Source organism: Episyrphus balteatus, chromosome 2, assembly GCF_945859705.1.
Source record: "Episyrphus balteatus chromosome 2, idEpiBalt1.1, whole genome shotgun sequence".
NCBI lineage: Eukaryota > Metazoa > Arthropoda > Insecta > Diptera > Syrphidae > Episyrphus > Episyrphus balteatus.
Genome location: NC_079135.1, coordinates 40,982,853 through 41,005,458, shown reverse-complemented (window position 1 = coordinate 41,005,458; position 22,606 = coordinate 40,982,853). Strand labels below are relative to the sequence as shown.

At 31.8% G+C, this 22,606-nt stretch overlaps 2 protein-coding genes across 7 annotated transcripts in view; one reads left to right on the top strand and one right to left on the bottom strand.

The window, feature by feature from the left end:
* Positions 1–22,606, bottom strand: part of LOC129912716 (biogenesis of lysosome-related organelles complex 1 subunit 4) — a 92,823-nt gene that overhangs the window by 56,959 nt on the left and 13,258 nt on the right. The gene's annotated exons all lie outside the window — the stretch shown is intronic.
* LOC129912695 (zinc finger MIZ domain-containing protein 2) overlaps positions 1–22,606 on the top strand; it is a 46,224-nt gene that overhangs the window by 19,011 nt on the left and 4,607 nt on the right. For 3 of the 5 annotated variants that reach the window (XM_055991053.1, XM_055991056.1, XM_055991057.1), the window contains exons 2-10: positions 17,053–17,821; positions 17,934–18,275; positions 20,010–20,707; positions 20,776–20,909; positions 20,973–21,105; positions 21,174–21,387; positions 21,459–21,817; positions 21,901–22,275; positions 22,361–22,544. In XM_055991053.1, coding sequence (XP_055847028.1) covers positions 17,053–17,821; positions 17,934–18,275; positions 20,010–20,707; positions 20,776–20,909; positions 20,973–21,105; positions 21,174–21,387; positions 21,459–21,817; positions 21,901–22,275; positions 22,361–22,544 — 3,208 coding nt within the window. The remainder of the gene's footprint in view (positions 1–17,052; positions 17,822–17,933; positions 18,276–20,009; positions 20,708–20,775; positions 20,910–20,972; positions 21,106–21,173; positions 21,388–21,458; positions 21,818–21,900; positions 22,276–22,360; positions 22,545–22,606) is intronic. The other 2 variants (XM_055991055.1, XM_055991054.1) reach the window with 2 other exon arrangements.

Genomic DNA, 22,606 nt, shown 5'->3' with positions numbered 1-22,606 from the left:
TTTAACTGCAATATTTAATTAATTAGTCCAGGTAAAATAATGTTGCAAAATTTCCCATTCAACAAGCAAATTTTGAAATCATCTCAAATTAGTATATTGCAATAAAAATGTCTCAATATAACAGTTTATACCAGTTTATGTCAGATTAGTTTTTATTTTAATAAAGTAAACAAACAGAACTAACCCCATGAGGTTGTCAAACAAAATTAAATTACTACCGGTGAAATTAATGCATAATTCGACTTATGTAATTTTTTAATCTTTAATAAGAATATTATTTTTACTAAAGTAAACAAACATGATTTTTTTCAATCTGATACAATTATTGCCCGATCTATCAACAGAAAATACGTGCTAAAATGTTTTATAATTGTATGAAAAATTTTTATTTTGTCTAAAAAAAAATATTGACAAAAAAGTCATCTGATTTGACAATTTTGTAAGATCTGAAAAGGTGCAAATTGGCTATACAAATTTAATAACTAATAACTGCAATGTTTCCAACTTCTGCTACAACAAAATTCCTCTGTAAATTTCTTTAAAAATGTGGCTATTTTTTAAATTAAATTCTTTTAAAAACATAAATATTAGTTACCACTTCAATAGAATCACCCTTGAAAAAATTCTTGAATATAAACTCATTTTTATAACACTTAACAAATAAGAGACAAAAATCTCTCTTTCTTTAAAAGTGCAGTAAGTTCAATGAACTAATCCATATTTAAGTCATTTGCACAAGCAAATGTCAAATTTGATGTATCATATCTACAATATATTCAAACAAACCTACTTTCTGTCAAATTTGTTCTGTTACTGAGGGATGTTTGATTCAAAATTTTTTTTCTGACATATATTTTTGTATCTACCCACTACGTCACATTTTTTTTAAGAAAAACAACCAAAATTAGAAATTTTATTTCAAACTTTTTGTGCAAAATATTGGTACAGTCAAGAAAGCTATTTAAAATTCTGTCAACTCTCAAAAAGGTTTCATTGTATGACCCTGAAGTTAAAACACAAAAAAAAAAGTGCCATAAAATACGAACACAAAACAGAATACGTAAAAAAAAAAATAGAAGAAACAAAAAAAACACCGCAAAAAAAACGTATATCGGTTAAATATACATACACTACAGACAGACGACACTATATATTTATTATACCCGACTTAACTATCAGAGAAACTTCAAAAAAAAAACTTAAACAAACAACACCTGCTTTTCAATCAAAACCACACAAAAAATCAAATCATTTTTAGCGTCATTTTATTTAGACGAGAAATTAAAAACAACAAAAACAAAATACTTGTAATTGTACGGAAGTTTTTAAAACCAGCAGTTTAATATTGAATAATAGAGACATAATACTTATATTTTTTTCTGTTTTTAAAGTAAACACCAGACCTTATTTAAGAACAAAAAAAAAAAAAAAAACAAACAAACATCAAATAGCAGGTGATATAGGTTAATACTGAACTGATACATATTGCTATTTAGATCATGCGACATGATGATCCACTTGGATATATGAACAGAAAAAAAAATTATAGACAACGCAATTAAAATTCTAATAAAATCTGAAAAAAAAAAAAATAGAAATAATAAACCTCTCGGGTTTAGCGTTTTTAAAAAGGTGCTAATTAACCAAATGAAATAATTAATATTCAAAAAAAGTCTCCATCATTCAACAATCATATAAAATACTTATTCTAAACTATGCGGATTTGTGTACTTTAACGTACTTATATACGGCAAAACAATAATTATCTTGCTATATTTGCTTGCAATAATTTTAATTTTTTTTTTTTTCAAACATACCTATATCTGTACTGTGATCTTGATATCGTAATAATTAAAATTGTAAAGCGTGTGTGTCAAGAAATTGACACGAAGGTACTGTTATATGTTTACCATACGTCACTATTTTTTTTTTTTGATTGAGCTTGATCTGAGCGCACGTGTAGCCATACCAGATAAATGTGGTAGACAGTTTGTTTGAAAAAATTTATTATGACAAGGTAAGCTGTCAGAAATGCTATCTGTCAAAGACAAATTGTTTTCTGAAGGTTTAAAATGTTTTTTTTTTTGTTAAAAATTACCGTTTTCACCCAGCTATGATATAAAACTGTTAATGACAGCGATCATTATTATTGGGCAGTCAGTCAAAAAATCATATCAACTTTAAGTTGACACTGACAACTGACCAATAAAAAAAAAAAAAGGCTCATAAAAAATATCTTAATTAGTTGATCCCGGTGAAAATGTCAAGTGCATATTTTTTTGCTTTTGCTTTATGTATACATAAATGTGAAAACGAACCCTCATCCAAGTATTTTTGTTATCAAACTGTGTTCAATTGTTTTACGTGGTCTTTCACTGTTTTCACACACAATTAAGTCTTGGCAAGCCAGCAGCAAGTGGATTAGACTTTCTTTTCCATGCTATGAACTCTCAGTGTGACATTAAAATACAGTGGCGAATACACACAAGATATAAATTCAAGTACTACTCGTAGTGTGTTGCACTATATACACACGTGGCATGATAATGACAGAAACAATAAGCATTCACAATAGACAAACCAAGTTCATTCATAAACTTTTGAACAACTTCTTGGCTGGTATCTTATATTGATATTATTTGACAGTTTATTGCAGGCAATTTTTTTTTTTTGTTAGAATAGTTTTGAAAATTTTCCTATGTTTCTTAGGTACATCAGTTATATACAAAAATGTTTGTTTCTATATATAAAATGAAGGGTAGTATGGAATTTTCCAGAAATTGTATTCTATTTTTCCTTTAAAAAAATGTTAAGAAGAATGAAGTAATGTACACAATTTTTAATATGGCGGTACATGTCTTTTATCTTCTTGCACAGAAAAAGGATATTTTACAAATCTTTTTGTAGGTAGACATAATATGGTTTGGTTCTTTAAAGTAAACCAAAAAGGTATTAGGTTTAAATAGATTTTTTTCAAACCTCAACGTTTACCTACTATATGCAACTCAAAATGTACGAAAACATTTCTATTCTTTTTTTTTTGTATTTCTTCAATGTGATTTCTTTGTTGTAGGTATTTTTATACATAGTCAACACAACACAATATTTACCAAAAAAAAAAAGAAACCAAAAATACAAATTTCATAAAAGAAGACACAACGAAATAAATGAAAAATGATGAAATTTCAATAGATGAATAATCTCTTCACTTAGAAGATGTTCATTTTTTTCTTTCTTTTAAATTTTATGTATAATATACAAAAAAAAAAACTCAACTCAACTCAAAATGCACAGTGTGAACAGGTAGATTTATGTTGCACACAGGTGTTCTATATTGAAATTGACCGGTTTTTTGTTTGTAGTTTGGTTTTGTTCTTGTTGTCTATGGGAAATTCCTTATGTACGTACATAAGGTGTATTGGTTTTTATTGCATCCTGTTTGTTGAAGAATGATGCAAAAAAAAAAAAGACTTGACAACATTTGGACGAAAAATCAACGAAAATTTACATTCAAGAAAAATTAGCCAGGAAGATCTGTCACTTTTAATCTGTTCATAAGCTTCTAAATGTCAATTCAAGTGAAATAAATTTGATTCATAATTTAATTTTAACACATTTTATGCAAAACTTTCCCATGTGTTTCCACCTTTTCCAGTTTTTCGATAAGTCAAGTTCATGTGTTCACACCACACAATTGTGATCATTTTGTTTGGATCTTTAAATTATACCTAACAAATAGTGAACGAATATCCAGTCAGTTGTCATTTAGCTCTGTTTGTTTACTTTTTTTTAAACCTATCTCTTTTTTAATTGTATTATAAAACATATATGAAAAATAATTGTATTATAAAACTTTTATATACGCAATTTTGTTGTGGTCACTGAAATTTAGTAAAAAATCAGACAATTTTACATTTCGTCTTATGTCAATCGTGTCAAAGTATTTGACTGACTGAATAACGCAAATTAAGTCAAAAACACAATGAAAAATAATAATAATTTTCAAAAATTTTCCTTCAACCAAAAACAAAATAAACATCAAAAATTCAATTTGCATTTTGGATTTTTAATTTAATTAAATATCCAATTCAAATAATCAACACACTAACACCCCTGTTGAAAAATCGCTTAATGATTCTCAATCTACTACAGCTACACGATATCCCTTAAAAATTGATATTCATTACTGCAACGATACAATAACCAATAGAACACAAATGCTTATTTTGATAAAATGTTAATTACATTACAACAGCAAAGAGTCATTATACATTCCAAACCAAAAAACTGAAACGAAACGATACAACATCAATGTTGTTTTTTTTTTGTATATGCTAACTTTTGCTTGTAAACAAAAAATTAAATTATTGAAATTTAATTTTCATACAAAAATTCAAATTTGTATACACATTTACATGTACATAGAAAAAAACATCAGGCAGTAGCGATAGGTAGGTAATATACACAACTGTCACTTTTCCATTCAGCTATCATCATTCACTCGTAATCGTAATATGTCATTAAGCCAAAAATGAAACCCACCCCAATATCTGGCTAAAGAATGATGTAGAAATAATATTAAATAATAATATGGCGCTACAAATACCAGTCAGGGAGAGAAAGGGAAAGAGATAGAAAAAAAATAAACATCTATCACCACGAATTTGGTGCAAAATTCGTAAAGTCGTTGAATTTTCAGTATTTTCACCCCCGTGTGTGTTCATAAGTTATTTGACTTACACCCATCACCACCACTACCACCATTGCCACCAGTCAATGGTTATGGTTGATAGAGATGGTAGAATGCGTGAGAAAAGAAAATCATTTTATCCAACAAAAAAAAAGTAAAAAACAATTAATAAAACAACGAAACACATACAAAAACTATTGTATCATAAAAAAAAAAAAAAAGAAAAAACAAATATAAACGTCAGTAAACTGTAATATAGTATCTATGTACAGGGTGTCGAATCAATTTCGTCACACATGCTTATTCCACCCTTAAAGTATTATTTTTTGCTGTCATGACGTAACTAAATTAGGTCTTTATAGAGTGGAGAACACAATCAAACAAAACTAAAATAATAGGGAGAGTAATATTGCGATTGAATTTCTTAATACAAATCCGGTAAAATTAAGAGATTTTCGTTCCGACCTAACTAAAGGAGGGAAATATTTATTTAAAAAACTGTTGAAGCATATTAATTCAATTTTATTTTAAATAATTGGAATTGATTTCAATCAAACTTTTTTTTAGCATAATGTATATCCTAAATGGCTTAAATTTAATTTTCAAATTAAATTTTGACAATTATTTCAATTTAATATATAACGTCCTTGTGCAATCAGGGATGTTATACAGAAATTGAAAATATTAAAATAATAAAAGACGGAAACTATATTGCCAATTTGACAGTGTAGAAAATGCTGCTTAAGTGGAAAATAAAAGAATATAATTGACAGCCACTATGTAAAAATATGAACTGCCTTACCATTCCTTAACATAGCGTTGGCAACAAAAATGGACATTAACTGGCATAAATGAAGCAATAGTTTTGATAAGGCAATGTATCAAATATGCAAGTCAGTCATAATGACTGGAAGAATTAAGCTTATTTTCATATCAATTACAACACTTGTTGAAAGCTGTCAAATTTCGGTCCTTAACTCACAACAAATAAATAAAACGAAAACTTAACGAAACTTTCAGTCCGCAATTATGTGTTATTTTAATTTGTAAACAAAGTTTTGTTTTTTCATATCTACAATAACTCAACGCAAACTCCCCAAAAGAATTTAAAAATATAATTCCCACAGTAACTAAGTCCATTGAACAGTAATTTTAACAAAAATATAATAAATTATAAACAATGCAAAATGTTGTTGTCATCACAACACAAATTCATTTGGCTGATTTAGTATTTGTGAAATAAATTTATAAATAAACAAAAACAAAATCCAATATCATCTATGATAACAAAAAAAAATGTTAAAACCAGTTTTTTTAGGATGACAATAATTTATTTTTTGTTCATAACGGTATTTTGTTATAAAAGAAAAAAATAATAATAAAGCTTTAAGTATAACACCTAATAATTTGATAAGACGAAAGAATATTGAATTTTTGTAAAGAAAATTAAATAAATAGGTATACTAAAATATCGAAACTGGAAAAATCACATCACTAAACTTTCGACTACTGTATCCTAGTATCATTTTATGTTATCATCTCTCAGATAAGATAGCAATACAGACAAATTATTCAATTAACAATGTTCACTTATATTTTTTTTTTCTATCTTTAATCAATTTCTTTTTTGGGACAAAATTATTGATACTACTTAAATTTGGTTGAAGATTAACAAACATATGCATTAGGAAAAAAAATGAAGAAGAATTTATTCTTATCGCAGATAGTAAGAATGTCTTACACAGAGAACGAACAAAAAATAAAATTAATCTCAAAATTCAGTTATGACAAGAATTTTTTGTTTTCTACACCTTATCGCTACCTTCTAATCAAAGAAAAATAAACCTGTTTAGTCAAAAGAGACACAAATTTATTGGGCTCTTGATTTTATACTCAACAAAAATCAAACTTGAAATTCATTTAAATTCATTGTTTATTGTATTAGAAATGGATTCACTCTGTTATCAAAAGAAGGTGGTGGTTAAAAATTGAAATCGTAACAAAAATTAGCGCGTGTAATATCTTACTGATTAGATAGACATAAAGAATGCAACTTCAAGAAAAACAAACACAAGTATACTCTATGATCATTAAATTAATTTTTTTTTCTGTTTAATTTAACAGGTGTTGTGAAATTAATTCACAAAAATGTTTTAAGTAATCCTGCGAAATAAGTTTGCTAAAAAACAAAAACCACCTCAGGCCATCCCTGACTTCACTGTATGTCATTAAATTAATATCACAAGTGGCAACAACAACTGTCATTTCAATTTACCACCAACTGTTCAACATTACTCAACACACCCCCACCACAATTTGTATCTTAATATTTTTACATATTCACCAAACACACCCTGGTCCTTCTTCCTCTTACTACAAAAAAAAATGAGCTTGACTAAAAAAAATTCTTCAAACGCCAAACCATTATCATATGTTCAGAGTGAAAAGTAAGTAATAAATACACGAGAGCACATCGAGCACTCTGTTGAATCTCACTTGAAACGAAACAAACACACAAAACAGAAAAAAAAATCAAAAAAAACTCACTCTCTCTATTGAAAAGCCAACAGAATCGAGTTGGAAAATTGTGTGTGAGCCTTAGGGAATCATCATCATCATCTCCCATGGATTTGCAAATTGCCACAAATGAAAATCTATTTTAATTCCTTCGTTTCTTCCCTATCTCTCTGGTATTTTCAAATGTTGCTTCTCTTTCCATCATACTTCCCACTTTGTTTAATTTTTTCTTTTTTATTATTATTTTGAAATCATCTCTATAAATGAATTCCGTACTTAAAGGTAGAGACTTCAAACATGTTTTATACACCTACACACACACTCATACACACACACATACATACACGGATATAAAAGAAACAGGAGAGCGAGGTAGTAGTATTCAACACAGTGGTGGTAAAATTTCCTAGTCCTTTTTTTTGTTGTATACTATTCCCCTTTTTGGGTAGTAGAAATATACTTTACCATGAGTATACACTAGGAATGTTTTTGCGTACTTTTATTATAATAAGCGATTCCGACGACAGACAGGCGCTTGCTCTTTGCGCAAACGTCAAAAAATGTGTTTGCTTAAAAAATGTCAAAATGTGTTCACCCTTAGTGTAACTCCAGTGGAGATTATTTCCGGTGACAGGGATACATGGTGGGAGGACATCGACTTTCAAGTCATATAGAAAGGAAAAGTACTTACACGAAAATGATGATGATTGTGGAGGGGTGGTATGGATGGGTGGTGGATGTGATTTATGGTTTTAAATAAAGAAGTTCAACACGATTAAGTGCCAGAAAAAAGTAGGAGATATAAATTGAAATATAGCAGCAACACCATTTTATAGGGTGTGTTGTGTTTTAGATGACTAAAATTAGTGTTGATTATATGTTTTTTTTTTTGTGAATTGTTTTTGAATGTGACGTATGTCAAGGAGGAAATTTTATTTAGATTTCAACAAGTTAGTATAAATGCCCTGCAGGATGGAATTTATTGACATTAAGAAATCAATATCAGTGTTTTTTTTTTTTCGTTATTGACTTTCGTTAAGTTAGTTGTCAATTGGCATATTGTATGACGTAAATGTCACTTGATTAGTATGTCAATTTTTGTTTGCATTAATGAACTGAGTTGTGACTGTACCAAACGTATTGATAAAAGATGTGAGTAAAGGTATGGTAAAAAGAAAAAATTATAAGAATAGCCCCTGATATTCAAATTCATCTTCTCTCTCCCAACTGCAGTTTGTTTCATCTTTTTTGTATTTGTTATTTTTTTTTTTGTTATTCACTTCATCGGTCCCTTTTTTTCAATCAGAGGTTTTTTTTTTACTTTGGGATTTTTGATGGACAAGGAGACAAAAAATGGATTGGCAAGGATTTTTTGGTGTTCTGTGTGTATATACTGCATAGTTGTCGTCGTCGTTGTATTTGGTTCTTTTTAGTTTTTTTTTTTTCGTCAGTTGTCCTTCCGTTTCATAAATCCCTCTTTAGTGAGTATGTTTTTCTTCGTTGCTTTATTTTAATTTTTTCTTTCTGTACACATTTCGTTGTTACACAAAAAGAAATTTTTTTTTCATATCATCGCAATCACAGCAGGATACCTGCGACTCTGATATGTTTTCCCGGTATTTTGCATTTGGAATGCGTTGTTGTGCTGTGTGGCAATGGTAAGGCAAGGCAAGGTATTATTTGGATATGAGGGTTGTTGCAGTTTTTGCGTTGTTGCTTTGATTTACTGGCTTTAACTACTGTTGCTATTGGTTATGATTTTGGGTATGTGGATGTTTTGTGTTTTTTTTTTTATTTAAGTATATTCTTTGATCGAGGGTGAAATTTAATGCAATGAAACTTATGGCGGGAAAGAAGGAAGTCGTTACATGACAGATTTTATATTTTTTTGTCCTTTCCTGTCGAAACTGTAATGGCGTCTATAGGCTTGAGTTCTGTGGAAGTATAATAAAACTGCATATAGTTTTTATGGGACTTTGATATGAAAACCTTAATATTTTTTAAATTGATTCAAAATTCAAAATATTTTTCACCAAATATATCAAAATTGTCACATCTCTTCTAAAACTGTGTACAAATAGAACCACAAACGTCAAAACTTCTATTTGACATGCCTGTGTCAATTTCGCAAAAAATTTGCTATTATTTAATCGTTCAAATAATTTTTGACGTTCATGTATTTATATTTAACTCACATGTGTCAAAAATCATATGTGTTTAGGTTTATTTCGCTTAAGCCAATCGTTAAAAGTGCATCCGCACTATCTATCACAAAGTATAAGCCCAATGTTTAAAATAAAAGGCAAGATCGGACATCCCATTCCGAATTAATTCATTTTCAAACGTACAAATTTGACAGAAGTATGTAGAGCGGAACCCCACTGTATAAAACCAGGGTTGTTCAACGAATTCAAGCTCAATACAGTTTTTCTTAAGGGTGTATGCACATTGAACATTGTTACTATTAACAGACGATAAATTGTATTAAGAAAGTTTAAACAAAAAAAAAAAGAAAATACATACAACTCCTTCTAAAAATTATTATATCAATACACACTGACCACACTTAAACCTAATAATCACAATAATAAATTGAAACCGGCTTATACAAGCATTTAATTTACACGCATCGTTGGATAATGTGCATTGGTGAAGTTAGTAGTTTGTTATAGGTTAGCTTAAGCTATACACTGTAATTATGTATTATCATCTACGTTTTAATATAAAATGTGTGAACATGTTTTCACTCCTTTCTCTTTGCAATTGCGATGGCTTAAATTTGTATTATTTTTTTTCCTTTTTTTTCTTTTTCTATCTTTTATTACTTTTTTTTTTTGTATTATTAATTGAAATTCACTCTCGCCCTGCAAAGCCATCAATCTACTTTTCGCTTGTCACAATGTTGTGTGTGGTGCAGTAGTTGCCATCATTAATACTGTTTTAAATTTTTGTTTTCTTTCAAATGTAATTATATTAACTGTCTGTTCAACATATCAAGCATCGAAAATTAATTCAATAATAACGTTTCTTTTCTATTCAATTTTGTTAGAAATTTCTTCAAGGTCTATTTTGCAAATGATATTTATGAGAACAAACACACCTTTTGACAGATCCACCTTACCGATAGAATATTTAGTTTGATTTGTCAAACTATGATATTCTAGTTTTGGTAGAAATTGTCACTTTTTTTAAAACGGCAAAAGTCATCGTACCATCTAAGAACCGATAAGGTGTGTTTGTTTCTAAAATTTTACTGTAAAATTTGAATATGATGCAATGTGGTTGTATTGTTTCGATAATTTGACGTTATTAGATGAAATCTGTTCATTTGTGGTCGATAATGTAGTTTTGTGTTGATTCAAATGCAATTTCACTTTTAATTGTGTCTGAATTTAAGGGTATAACAAAATATCACGCCATTATTGGAGTGTTAAAAAATATTGCAAGCGTTTTGCATTCACACACATTCGATACATATGACATTTTGTTTAGTCTGAATCGCTCAACCTAAGGGTTGGTTGGTTATGTTATGAGTATATTTTATTCAAACCATTCGCCTTTATTTGTACCTTTTTTTTTTTGTTTAAATATAATTACAAAGCATCATCGACATCGTCGTCATCTTCTCTTGGTTATAAATTCTACATTTATTATTGAATACCCTCATTTATTACGAGTGGAAGAGTACACATAACCTTCGCGTTATTGCGGCTTTTGTGTATTCCCATTAGTAGGGGTATATATCAAATCAGGGGTAGGTAGTTGTTGTTTTTTGATTGCGTGACTAAACGCGCAAAATATTTTCAAGCATAAGCAAAGCTGATGATGACGATATGATGACGAGAAATAAGATGACAATCTCTGCTTGCTCTGTGTTCTGCCAGCTAGTAAGCCATCGAGTGGTAGGTAGTTGTTGGTGGTGGTGGTTTTTCTGAGGCATTGAGTTTTGTTTAATTCCCTTTATATCCTTCTTGGTTATATTATATAAATATATATCTATATATGTATGGATTATAAATGAAATTTTGTTGGTGGTATACTATTATACATTGACACGTTAATTTGCCATCCCTTCTAAAATACTTTTTTTGTGTGTAGGTTGTGTTGGTTGATTTGTGCGGATATGGTTATTTTTTTGAGATGTAACTCATGTTTTATGCACATAGATTTAACCCTGAATATGTGGACGGATACGGGATGAATTTTTAACTTAATGGTTAGAATAGACTATGTAACCCTTTTTTGTGTACTTAATGACGTCATGTGATTATTATTAATAAAATGCTCTGTTAATTTAAGAACGAACGGTGGTGAAATTCAATTTTTTTTTTTCATTTGTATAAATGGATTCCGGTGATTATTTAATGGGTGGATGATTTATAAAGTGAGTAACGCACGGGTGCGAAATGCATTTTAAAAATTAATATTAAAAATTTGTTTGTAATAGAAGAAAATAGATATTTGCTATCCATAAATAAAGTTGATAGTACGCAGGGGTCGACCGTGGGACCATGTTGTTATATCACCACATATTCATTAATATTTAATAGTGACTAATGACATTTTATGTCCTTTCAACTTTTGTTCAAGGATCGTCTTTTATTCAGGGTGAGGGTTATGGTAATAAATGACAACGTTTTGATACTAAAATTTAATAGTTTGCCAGCACTTTTTGTAGATAGAATGACTTCAATAAGTCTAAAAGCACAAAAAAACAATTGTCCTGTGTAAAAATGTGGAATTGTCCTTAAATTACACTAATCTTCGACAAACTTCGTAGTCTAATAAGTTGCCATAATATATGAGGTATCACTTTTCACATCAAAATGTGGACTACTTTATCCTTTCCTTTCTAAGCCTAAGAATACAATGGTAACGCAGTGCGATTGCTAAAGTGAAATATTGGGCAAAGTTGAATGAATGACATTTAAGTTCTCGACATTGTTTCACTTTTCACATCAAAATTTGGGCATCTTTGCTCTTTCTAAAGCAAAGTATTGCATGCAATGGTAAGGTAGTGCACTCATACACTATAAAACCTTGTTGAACCTGTCAAAAACTAACATCGAACTGTTATATTCTACCTTATTATTAGTTTTCAATTTGTTTGGTCTTCATATTTTAAATATAATATGTTACAACTTTGTAGTACCGTGTGAAACCACCTTAAGCTAGCCTCACATGAACTTTTATCAGTCAATGACCTAGAAAATTTAAAAATTTTTTTTCGTAATCAGGCTTTATTTTAAGTATTCAAACTTCAAAAGAACCAAAGTAATCCAATTCAAATTACATAATCTTTAAATCAATTGCAATTGAATAATATACGAGTAAATTATTGATGATTATCCTTCATCATCATATTTATCGACAAAATCAAAATACACAAAAATATTATAACACCTACTTCATTAAAATCAACAATTAATATTCAATTAAACGCACTTAGGCTTAAATCAAAATAAATAACCTTACAGGAATCATAAAAAAAAAGAAAAAAACAGAATAAAAAAAAATTATAAAAATCTTATCAGTCGTTATCTTTGTTTCTTTAGTCTTATTTCGTTCTTCTATTTCGATACTTGAAAAATATCTACGTCTTCTATTCGAAATTAAAAATAAAATCACCAGCGATAAGACAATAATTTTTTGTTTCTACAAACGAACAAAATAATTTTTGTGAAACCAAGCAAAGCACCATAAAAAAATATCTTTATCGACTATAGAACAAAATAGAATAAAGACAATTATATACAATATATGAACAGGGGCACAAATGAAGAGTAGTAGTATAGCACCATAATAAAATAGAAAAAACCTTCACACTTTATCTATTTTGAAAAAATAAAAAATTAAAGCAAACAACAACTATTACCAAAGAGAAAAAAAAAACTGTTTTTTGTATGATGTTTATGTTTTATCTAGGTATGTACCTACTATCGTCAAATTCTTCCTAATAGCTATTTAATTTTATCTGTTTTTCTTTACTATCTCAAAAGGAGATAATATAAACAGATAAAGACTATCCGACAAAAGAATAACGCACTTGAGATTCAAATCAATGCGATTTATTTCTATAACCTGTCTGAGGTTTGAAATTATATATAAATATTAAGTTTTAATTTAAGTTTGTGATTTGAACGCGTGTTGATCAAGACTGATCGGAAAATAAAATTTGTGTGTTAACACATCTGTGACACTTACAAACATGAGTAGGTACTTTGCGATCAATATTGATTCTTTTTGAAGTGTGTTAAAAATTTTTTTTTTTTAATATTTAATATTGATTGATGGCAACCCTGTGCAATGAGATTTAAAGTCAGGTATGTTAATGAGTTAATAATGTCAAATAATTTTGACACATCTTGACTCTGAACAACATATTTAACGGTGTTATACTCGCCTAAGACAACACTGTCTCATACCTGTCAAAATAACGCAACGCCATAACTAATTTTAGAAATAATCAAAATTGAAAGAAATAGCAGAGAGGGTATGCGTGTCAATCGAAATGAGAACACGCAAATGTCACTTAGAATTGGAACAACAACCAATACGAAATATGACTACGAAAACAAAAAAGAAAGCCTTAGAAAATAACGTTAATTCGTGTCGCAATAACCAATTAAATTAAATAGTTAAACCCTGCATAGTAATGTGAAGATTTAATGGACAGAAAGAGACAATGGGATATTCGTAAATACAAATTCGAAAAAAAAGTAAAAAAAAAAAGAGGAGCTTTCATGTAAATTAATTTCCCCCTACACGGTGGGCAGGAAGCATCGATAGGTATCACAAAAATGTCGACAAAAACTGCAAGTTGGGTTGTATTCGTTGATGATTATACGTCCAAAATCCGTTGGAATTGAAATCCTAGCTGCTCCTTTTCAAAAGTTATTCATATTTTTGTATTTCTAATCGGGACAATTTGGAATAAAAATCTTGGGGAAAGTACGATAACTTAGGCGACAAGAATTGATAACTGTATTTTGTAGAGGAGTTTAATGCAATAATTTTGTACTATGGGAGGGGGGTCCATCTCACCCCGTTTAGGCGGGAGGGGCAATTTTCTAAAATATCACGTTAAATACAAAAAAAATTATTTAAAAACAACGGCAACACTTACAGTTATGAATGATACCTTTTTCAAAAGCCAGAATTGTACACTTGATTTTAATTTTTAAATCAAATTATTGCAATTAATTGTTCTCGAAATAATCCACTTCAAAGTCAAAATTTGGGAAAAAGTTGAAAAAAAAAACACTTTAAATACTATTTTTACCAAGAATGTGAATTTAAATACGAAATAAATCAATGAAATAAACTTCATCAAATTCTGAAAATTATATGCTTCTATGCTTTCTAGTTTTTGAGAAAATTGAAAATTAAAAAACTTATTTTTTATCGGATTTCTATTTTTTAGCTGTTTTCTTGTTTACATAAACATAATGCTTGCAAGCAGTATGCCCCCTTACAACCCCCCTGGTTGAGCTCACTTTTATAGGATTTGGGGTGGGTGCGAGTTTGGGTGAAGGCAAATTTTCTTCAGAATTAAAAAGTTTTTTTCGAATTCAAAAGAAACTTTGTACATACCCAACCTTGACCCCACCCCAAATCAATCCTATAGTTTGCCCAAGCTGGGGGGTTGCAGGGGAGCAGCATGCCCCCCCTTTTAGCCATCTCACTTTGATACGCCTTGAACTTCATATCTTAACCATTTTTATTTTATAAAAAAATCGCGAGATTCTTAGTACCAATTTTAAATGGCCTAAGCGAAGCAACGAAGTTGTCTTATCGGGACAGAGGACCCAAAAAAAAATTTGAATCCTGAGAACCCGCGAAGTGCGCCAGCCATGATACTTTTAAGTTAAAAAGCTGTTCATATTGGCGAAAATAGTTAAGAAAATGAAAATCTGATAAAAAGGTAATTTTCTTATTTTTAATTTTCTCGGAAATTATAGGGCATAGAAGCATAATGGATTTTAGTATTTGATAAAAAATTGATTGAGGCTGCTTATTTTATTGATTTATTTCATATTTAAATTTACAATTTTGGTAAAAATTGTATTTAACGTGTTTTTTTTAACTTTTTTCCCAAAGTTTGACTTTGAAGTTGATTATTTCGAGAACAATTAATTGCAATAATTTGATTTAAAAATTAGAATCAAGTGTACAATTCTGGCTTTTGAAAAAGGTATCATTCATAACTGTAAGTGTTGCCGTTGTTTTTAAATAATTTTTTTTTGTATTTAACGTGTTATTTTAGAAAATTGCCCCTCCCGCCTAAACGGGGTGAGATGGACCCCCCCTCCCATAGTAAAAAATTATTGTATTAAACTCCTCTACAAAATATCGTTATCAATTCTTGTCGCCTAAGTTATCGTACTTTCCCCAAGATTTTTATTCCAAATTGTCCCGATTAGAAATACAACAATATGAATAACTTTTGAAAAGGAGCAGCTAGGATTTCAATTCCAACGGATTTTGGACGTATAATCATCAACGAATACAACCCAACTTGCAATTTTTGTCGACATTTTTGTGATACCTATCGATGCTTCCTGCCCACCGTGCCTAGAGGGTGTAAGTGTGTTAGGTATATCTAGGACAAATAATTAATGTAGGAGTGCCGCGACAACGACGGCGACCGACGACGACGACGCCCGCCACTCTGTGGTGTTTTGAGTGAATGATTGTTCACCGATTTTGTGTCGTCCTAGATAATGTATATAGCTAAACAAAAAAAAAACAACAAAACAAGCGAATTGAGAGCTAGGGTAAAATAAAATGATAATAAGTAGAATAAACGAAGAATACATTATATGACAGATGGATAAGAGAGTCCTTTTTTTCTAGAAGAAGCTCGTGCGTGTTTTTTTTTTTGTAATATTTGGTAGTTTTTGTGTCTCAAATATAGAACTGAGGCTGACGTATACTATAGTTTGGTAAAAGTGATTTTTTTTTTCGTTCCTTTGTTTGTGAGTGGTCTTTCTTTGTATATGTAGCGTAGGACATTTTCAGCTGCGAACGTATATAAAACAGAAAACAGACGAAAATTGTTATAAATGTGAATTTGAGGGCACACATGTCATGAATTGAGGGCAGGTGAAGAAATTACATCCTTTTTTCGAACTAAATAGTTAAGGCGGAAGAATTAAGTGGATATGTAGTCATTTATAGGTTGGAATAAAATAAATGATATCGATTACTCACTTGTATTAATTAAGTACAATTTTTTTTTTGATAGAGCAAATTTATAAAAAGTTACAAATGAATTTGTTCTTTTTTTAAGGACAACAATGAAAACAATTAAGTTCAGTTTTTTTGTAATGCTTTATTTTGTATAACACTAGTTTAATCAGAACCTTAAAATTCGGATATTAATTGAACTAAGTGAGCAAACAGTTCAGCTGTCAAAATTTAAACCACATTTGCGACATTTCAATAATCCAATTGAAATAAATTGACACTAGTAGGTGTTATTCACTAATGCTGGGTTTAAACAACTGACAAATTGTCATAATTATTCTCTACATTGTTTGCTGCACAGTACGAAGTTGGCAACAAAGAACAAAGAGTACCTGTTGACATGGTTGCCAACTTTTAACTAAATAATTTGATGAGGCAAATTTTACATTTGTGTGCTCCCAAGTCTAATTTAATGAAATGCATTTGATCAATAGTTTTTAATAAGGATTTCATATAAATGTGCTTTCCTATTAGTATTTATTTAAAATCATCATCATCTTCATCTTGCATGATTTATTTTTTTGAATAAAAAACTCCCTTTTAATAAGCAACTAAATATCTAACTCGATTTGTTTCTCTTTTTTTTGTGTGTATAGAAAAGATGAAGAAATGAATGCCCAGGGGGGCTCCTCAAGGGCTCCAGCCTTAGGGGGCCAAATATCACCACCCGGGGCAGCATATACCACAAGTGAACAACATCATCTAATTCAGCAACAACAACAGCATCATCAGCAACAACAACAACAATCATCACTTCATCAGCAGCAGCAACAATTTTTGCAGCAGCAACAATTTTATCAACAACAACATCACTTTCAACAGCAACAACAACACCAGCATCAGCAACAACATCACCAACAACAACTGCTGCATTCGCAGCAACAAAGTGGTGCAAACTTCCATACCGGTGCCTATGATACAGGTTTTAACCAACATGGTAGTGGTTCTGGTGGTTATCTAAGTGGCAGCGCTAATGATAGTTTAAATAGTCTAAAGAATACATTTGGACCAAATTCCGAATTTCCATATTCAGCAACTAATTCAGCGAACGCCAATAGTAGTAGCAACAATAACAGTAGTAATTCATCCAGCAATTCAAACAGCAATAGTGTCCAACAGCAGCAACAACAACAACAGCAACAACAACAACAGCAACAACAACAGCAGCAACAACAACAGCAGCAGCAACAACAACAACAGCAGCAACAACAACAGCAGTTGCAAGCAGAACAACAATCTGCAGCGACAGCTTCATCACCAGCGGGCTCAACATCCGCGCCATCTGTCGGTAGTTACGGTAATATGGTAGCCGCCACCAGCGGCTCCTCTCAGCAAGCTATGGACACGATGGGTGGTTATGGACAGGTAGGTGTTCGTAATCTTTATGCTTCTTTTTTTATGAATCAGTTTAACAAAAAAAGAATATAAAAGCGAAGACAAAAACAAATAATTTAATCCTTTTTTTCTTCATTTACAGATGGGTATGCACAATAGTATGCATTCGGGTGGCAATGGCGCCGGAATGATGGGTGTTGGTGGACAATCACACCACCCGCATCAATATATGAACGGTGGAGGTGGTGGTAGTGGTAATGGTGGCAGTAGTGTCGGTATGAATGGTGGACAAATGCACGGAAACTCTGTGGGAATGGGTCCAATGACAGGATTGGCAGCGAACGGAGCCAGTGCAGGGATGATGAGTACTGGTGGAGGAGCAAATGGTATGCAAATTGGCGGCGGCAATGGCGGTGGTGCGATGCAAATGAATTCAATGGGACATATGAATGGGATGTCGTATAACGCATCCAGGCATCATCATGTGAGTATTTGATGATTTTTTTTATGTTTCGTTTCTGTTTCTTCTTTTTTTTTTTTGTTAAACTCCATTTTGTTTGTTGTAAATCCTTTTTCTTCGCTCCGATTGCTGTTTTTGTCGTTTATATTCATTTTACTGTTTGCCCGGCAACGACGACGATGATGCTTTCCATCGAGGGATTGTAATTGCATTGATGCCGCGAAAGGGAAACATGGATTGCAATATCCGACATTGAAAAAAAAATACAACGAAAATCATATTTTTTTTTTACTTCTTCTTTGTTCATTTGTTCCCTTCTGTCATAATTCTTTTCGTATTTTTTTTTTTACAAATAATTCAATTCAATGGAAGGGCAGGAAATATACCGTTCACAAACATTTTTGAGAGGGTGTTGTATGTATGTGTGTGTATTTGAACATGTACAAACATTTATCAGCAATATCGACAAAACGACTTAATTCTTTTTTTCAACATTTTTGTTTTTAACTTTTAACTAGTAAACGTTTCCAGTCATCATTTTATAATTTGGTAGTATTGATATTGCTAACTATATTACAAAAGTATACAAAAAAGTGAACAGCGGAAATTAATTTTTCGAAAAATATTTTCAAATAACACTGTTTTAGTTGTTTGAAATCTATCAAATATTTTTCGATGTCCAAACAAAAAAAACATCAAACCAAACAGAACTAAAAACACAGGAATGAAATGCTTATTAAAAAAAAAACACTACTTTATTAGGAATGCATCAGTTTCGCCATATTGCCATAGATCTTTTTATGAAGAAAATAAGAAATGCATCAAGAAAATCAGTAAAATATAAAATTGACAGATCTACAAAGAATTACAATTCATTTTATTGTTATAATAATTGACCTAAAAGGTATTTTCAAGTAAATAACAAATACAGAATAACAGCATAACTGTCAAATATTTTTTTGTAAAAGTGATATGAAGCCCTGGTTAACAGTGGTGTAGATGACTCAAAGGGCTTATTTTGGAAACTCCAGTGGCACTTGCTATGCACTTTTCATGCTTAAAGTCGACTGGAAAATTGATAGATATTTGCAAGTAGAATGATGAAATTCTTTCCAATTTTCATTTTGACATTAGATAAATCTATTGGATTTCCTACGACCACTTAAGTAGCATCGATTTGTTGCTCTACCTCAGAGGATTTTGATATTTAACTTAAAATATACCAGCTTTCAATTTAAGTTGATATTGCGCAAATGCCCATGTAAACAACCGTCCCAGAATGCGCACACGCATGCCAAAATACATCAAATGAAATAAATGAAAACAAAAAAATAATAAACTTATGATTACTTTAATGAGATCAATTATATTATTGTATCTGACATTGGTGCAGCAAATGCACATTCAGCATCCATGAACAGCACCTTCTCTTAGCAACATATACATTGTACATAACCATTTACACGCGGCAAATCAATATACTAGATAAATATTATGCAGCAATTTTTAATAAAAAAAATTATTTTTTTTTTTTTCAAATAGAAAAACAAAACTTAGAAAAAAAAAGCATGCAAATCAATTTTTCATTTCTTGATTTAAATGCTCATTTAATTGTTATTAATTATATCGTCGGTTATAAATAACCTTCGTAGTGAGAAACTACACGCTACACCTGACATATTATGAATAACAATAATAATCGCTCGTTGTATTATTCCAACAACCTCTTATGTGTTTTTTGTTTGTTTATTTTTTCAGATGTCACCAATGAATCAAATGCAAAGTATGAGCATGGGCATGGGTCCAATGCGAGGTAATGGTGGTGCTGCTGGGATGGGTGCTGGTGGCAGTGTAATGAATGATGCCAGCCAAATGAGTCATCAAATGAATACAATGAATCCCATGGCCAAGATGCAAGGCATGGCTAACAATGGATATCCACCACGCAGAATGGCACCCTATCCTAATCCACAAATGCATGCGGCACAAAAACGCGCAGCCATGTATCCTATGAATCATCAAGCAAATCCTCAAAATGTTCCTCAGCATCATGCGGCAGCGGCGGCGGCAGCAGCAGCTGCTGGTCAAATGCAATACAATCCACATCACCAGCACCCGCATCATAATACGCATCAGCCGAATGGTGTTCCAGTTCCTATGCAAGCCGGTTATGGTCGGACAGGTGGTCAGATGAATCCTTATGGCCGAGGTCCTGGTGGAATGATGGGACCAGTTGGTTCGGCAGCGGGTATGATGCCTCAGCAGAGGGCAGGTCCTGGTAGCTATGGTAGTGGAGCACCAATGGGTGCACATGCGCAACAGTTTTATGGTGGAGGTGGTGGCAATGCAGTCGGTGGTATGGGACCGATGGGTGGCATGGGTGGTGGTAACGGTGGCCCCGCTGGTCCGGGTGCTGGTGCTGGTACACCGAATGCTTATCATCAAAATGCGCAAGGGTAAGTTTTTTCTAAAAGAAAATCATAAACCCGACTTTTTCTGACTTCCATATTTTTCTTTTGTTTAGTTTCCAACAAGATGTACGGAATATGAATTATCAACATAGTCCGGTTCCTGGAAATCCAACACCTCCTCTTACTCCCGCCTGTTCAGTTCCTTATGTTAGTCCAAATCCTGACGTCAAGCCACAAATTGATCACAGTAAGTTCAAAAATACTTTTGATTTTCCAAAAACAATATTAACTATCAATTTCCTTCCATTAGATGAAGAAATGCGCTTAACTTTCCCGGTACGAGATGGAATAATTCTTCCGCCATTCCGGCTATTGCACAATCTATCTGTCAGTAATCATGTCTTTCATTTGAAGCAAAATGTCTATAACACGCTGATAAACAGGTTTGTATAAACAACTCTTACAAGTCTAATAGAAGTTTATTAATTTTCTTGTTTTTGTTTTAAATTAGGTCCGATTTGGAACTGCAGCTTAAGTGCTTCCATCAAGACGATCGACAAATGAACACAAATTGGCCGCACACAGTAACGGTGTCGGCAAATGCAACTCCTTTAGTGATTGAGCGTTCAGAAAAAACTGGCCAAGCACTCAGGCCATTGTATCTTAAGCAAGTATGCCAGCCGGGTAGAAATACCCTCCAGTTAACGGCCAGTTCCTGTTGTTGTGTAAGTTTTTCACTTTTTTTTAAATGGCGCCCAACGTGAATATACAACATTATTTTTCCTTTCTATTATAGTCGCATTTGTTTGTGTTGCAACTAGTACATCGACCTTCAGTGCGGCAAGTCCTTCAAGGTCTATTGCGTCGTAATCTATTGCCCCGTGAACGAAGTGTATCCAAAATTAAGGGCAACTTTGCCATGGGAATGTCAGGTTCCACGCCTCCAGCATCTGCTGGTGATGCCACCAATCCCAATGGTGGCAATGATCATCCACAACAGCCATTTGTGAAAATATCCCTTAAGTGTCCCATAATGAAGAGTCGGATACGACTTCCAGCGCGAGGTCTTGAATGCAAACACATTCAATGCTTCGACTTAGAGGGATATCTGTTGCTGAATTGTGAACGCGGTAGTTGGCGTTGTCCTGAGTGCAAGTAAGTTAAACTATTTCACAACGTCACATTAAAGTTTACATAACTAACATCCATCAATTTTTTTTTTTTTTTTAATTTTCCAGCAAATCAGCTTTGACAGAAACACTTGAAATCGATCAATATATGTGGGCGATTTTGAATACCCTCAATAATGCCGATGTCGATGAAGTTATTATTGATTCATCAGCGAATTGGAAAATTGTCCCACAAGGTGCAGTTCCTGGCATGCTAACTGGTGGTAATGGTGGTGGGGGGAATCCCACATCAACGTCAAATCTAACATCGAATCAATCGAATAGTTCTACGCCGAATATAAAACAGGAGCACATCGATGATATATCGAAGGTGATGTCACCCGGTTCAACGACGCTCCCAACTTGGGATAATTCACAAGCGATGAGTCCGTACATGAGTCATGATATGAATTCAATAGCAAATGGAAATATGATGGGACAAAGGTAAGTTGAAAGACTTTTTCTGTGAGCGTACTGATGACGCTGATGATGATTTTATAAACTTAAAAACGAAAATTCTTATGATCAGTTGTAATGCCAGCAGGAATTCCTATGATGCGTACAGCGGGAATGGAAATGGCGGTAGTGGAAATAATGGTGGCAATGGTCAAAGTGATACATCCGGCAATGGAAATGATTCATTGGCACATTTGAGTGAATCGGTGAATTCTCTCGATCAATTAAATGCCATGGAGAAATCTTTAAGTGATCAGGTTGGTTAAAAAGATGATTATTCGAGACTCGAATGGGTTTTTAAACTTTTTTATTTATTATT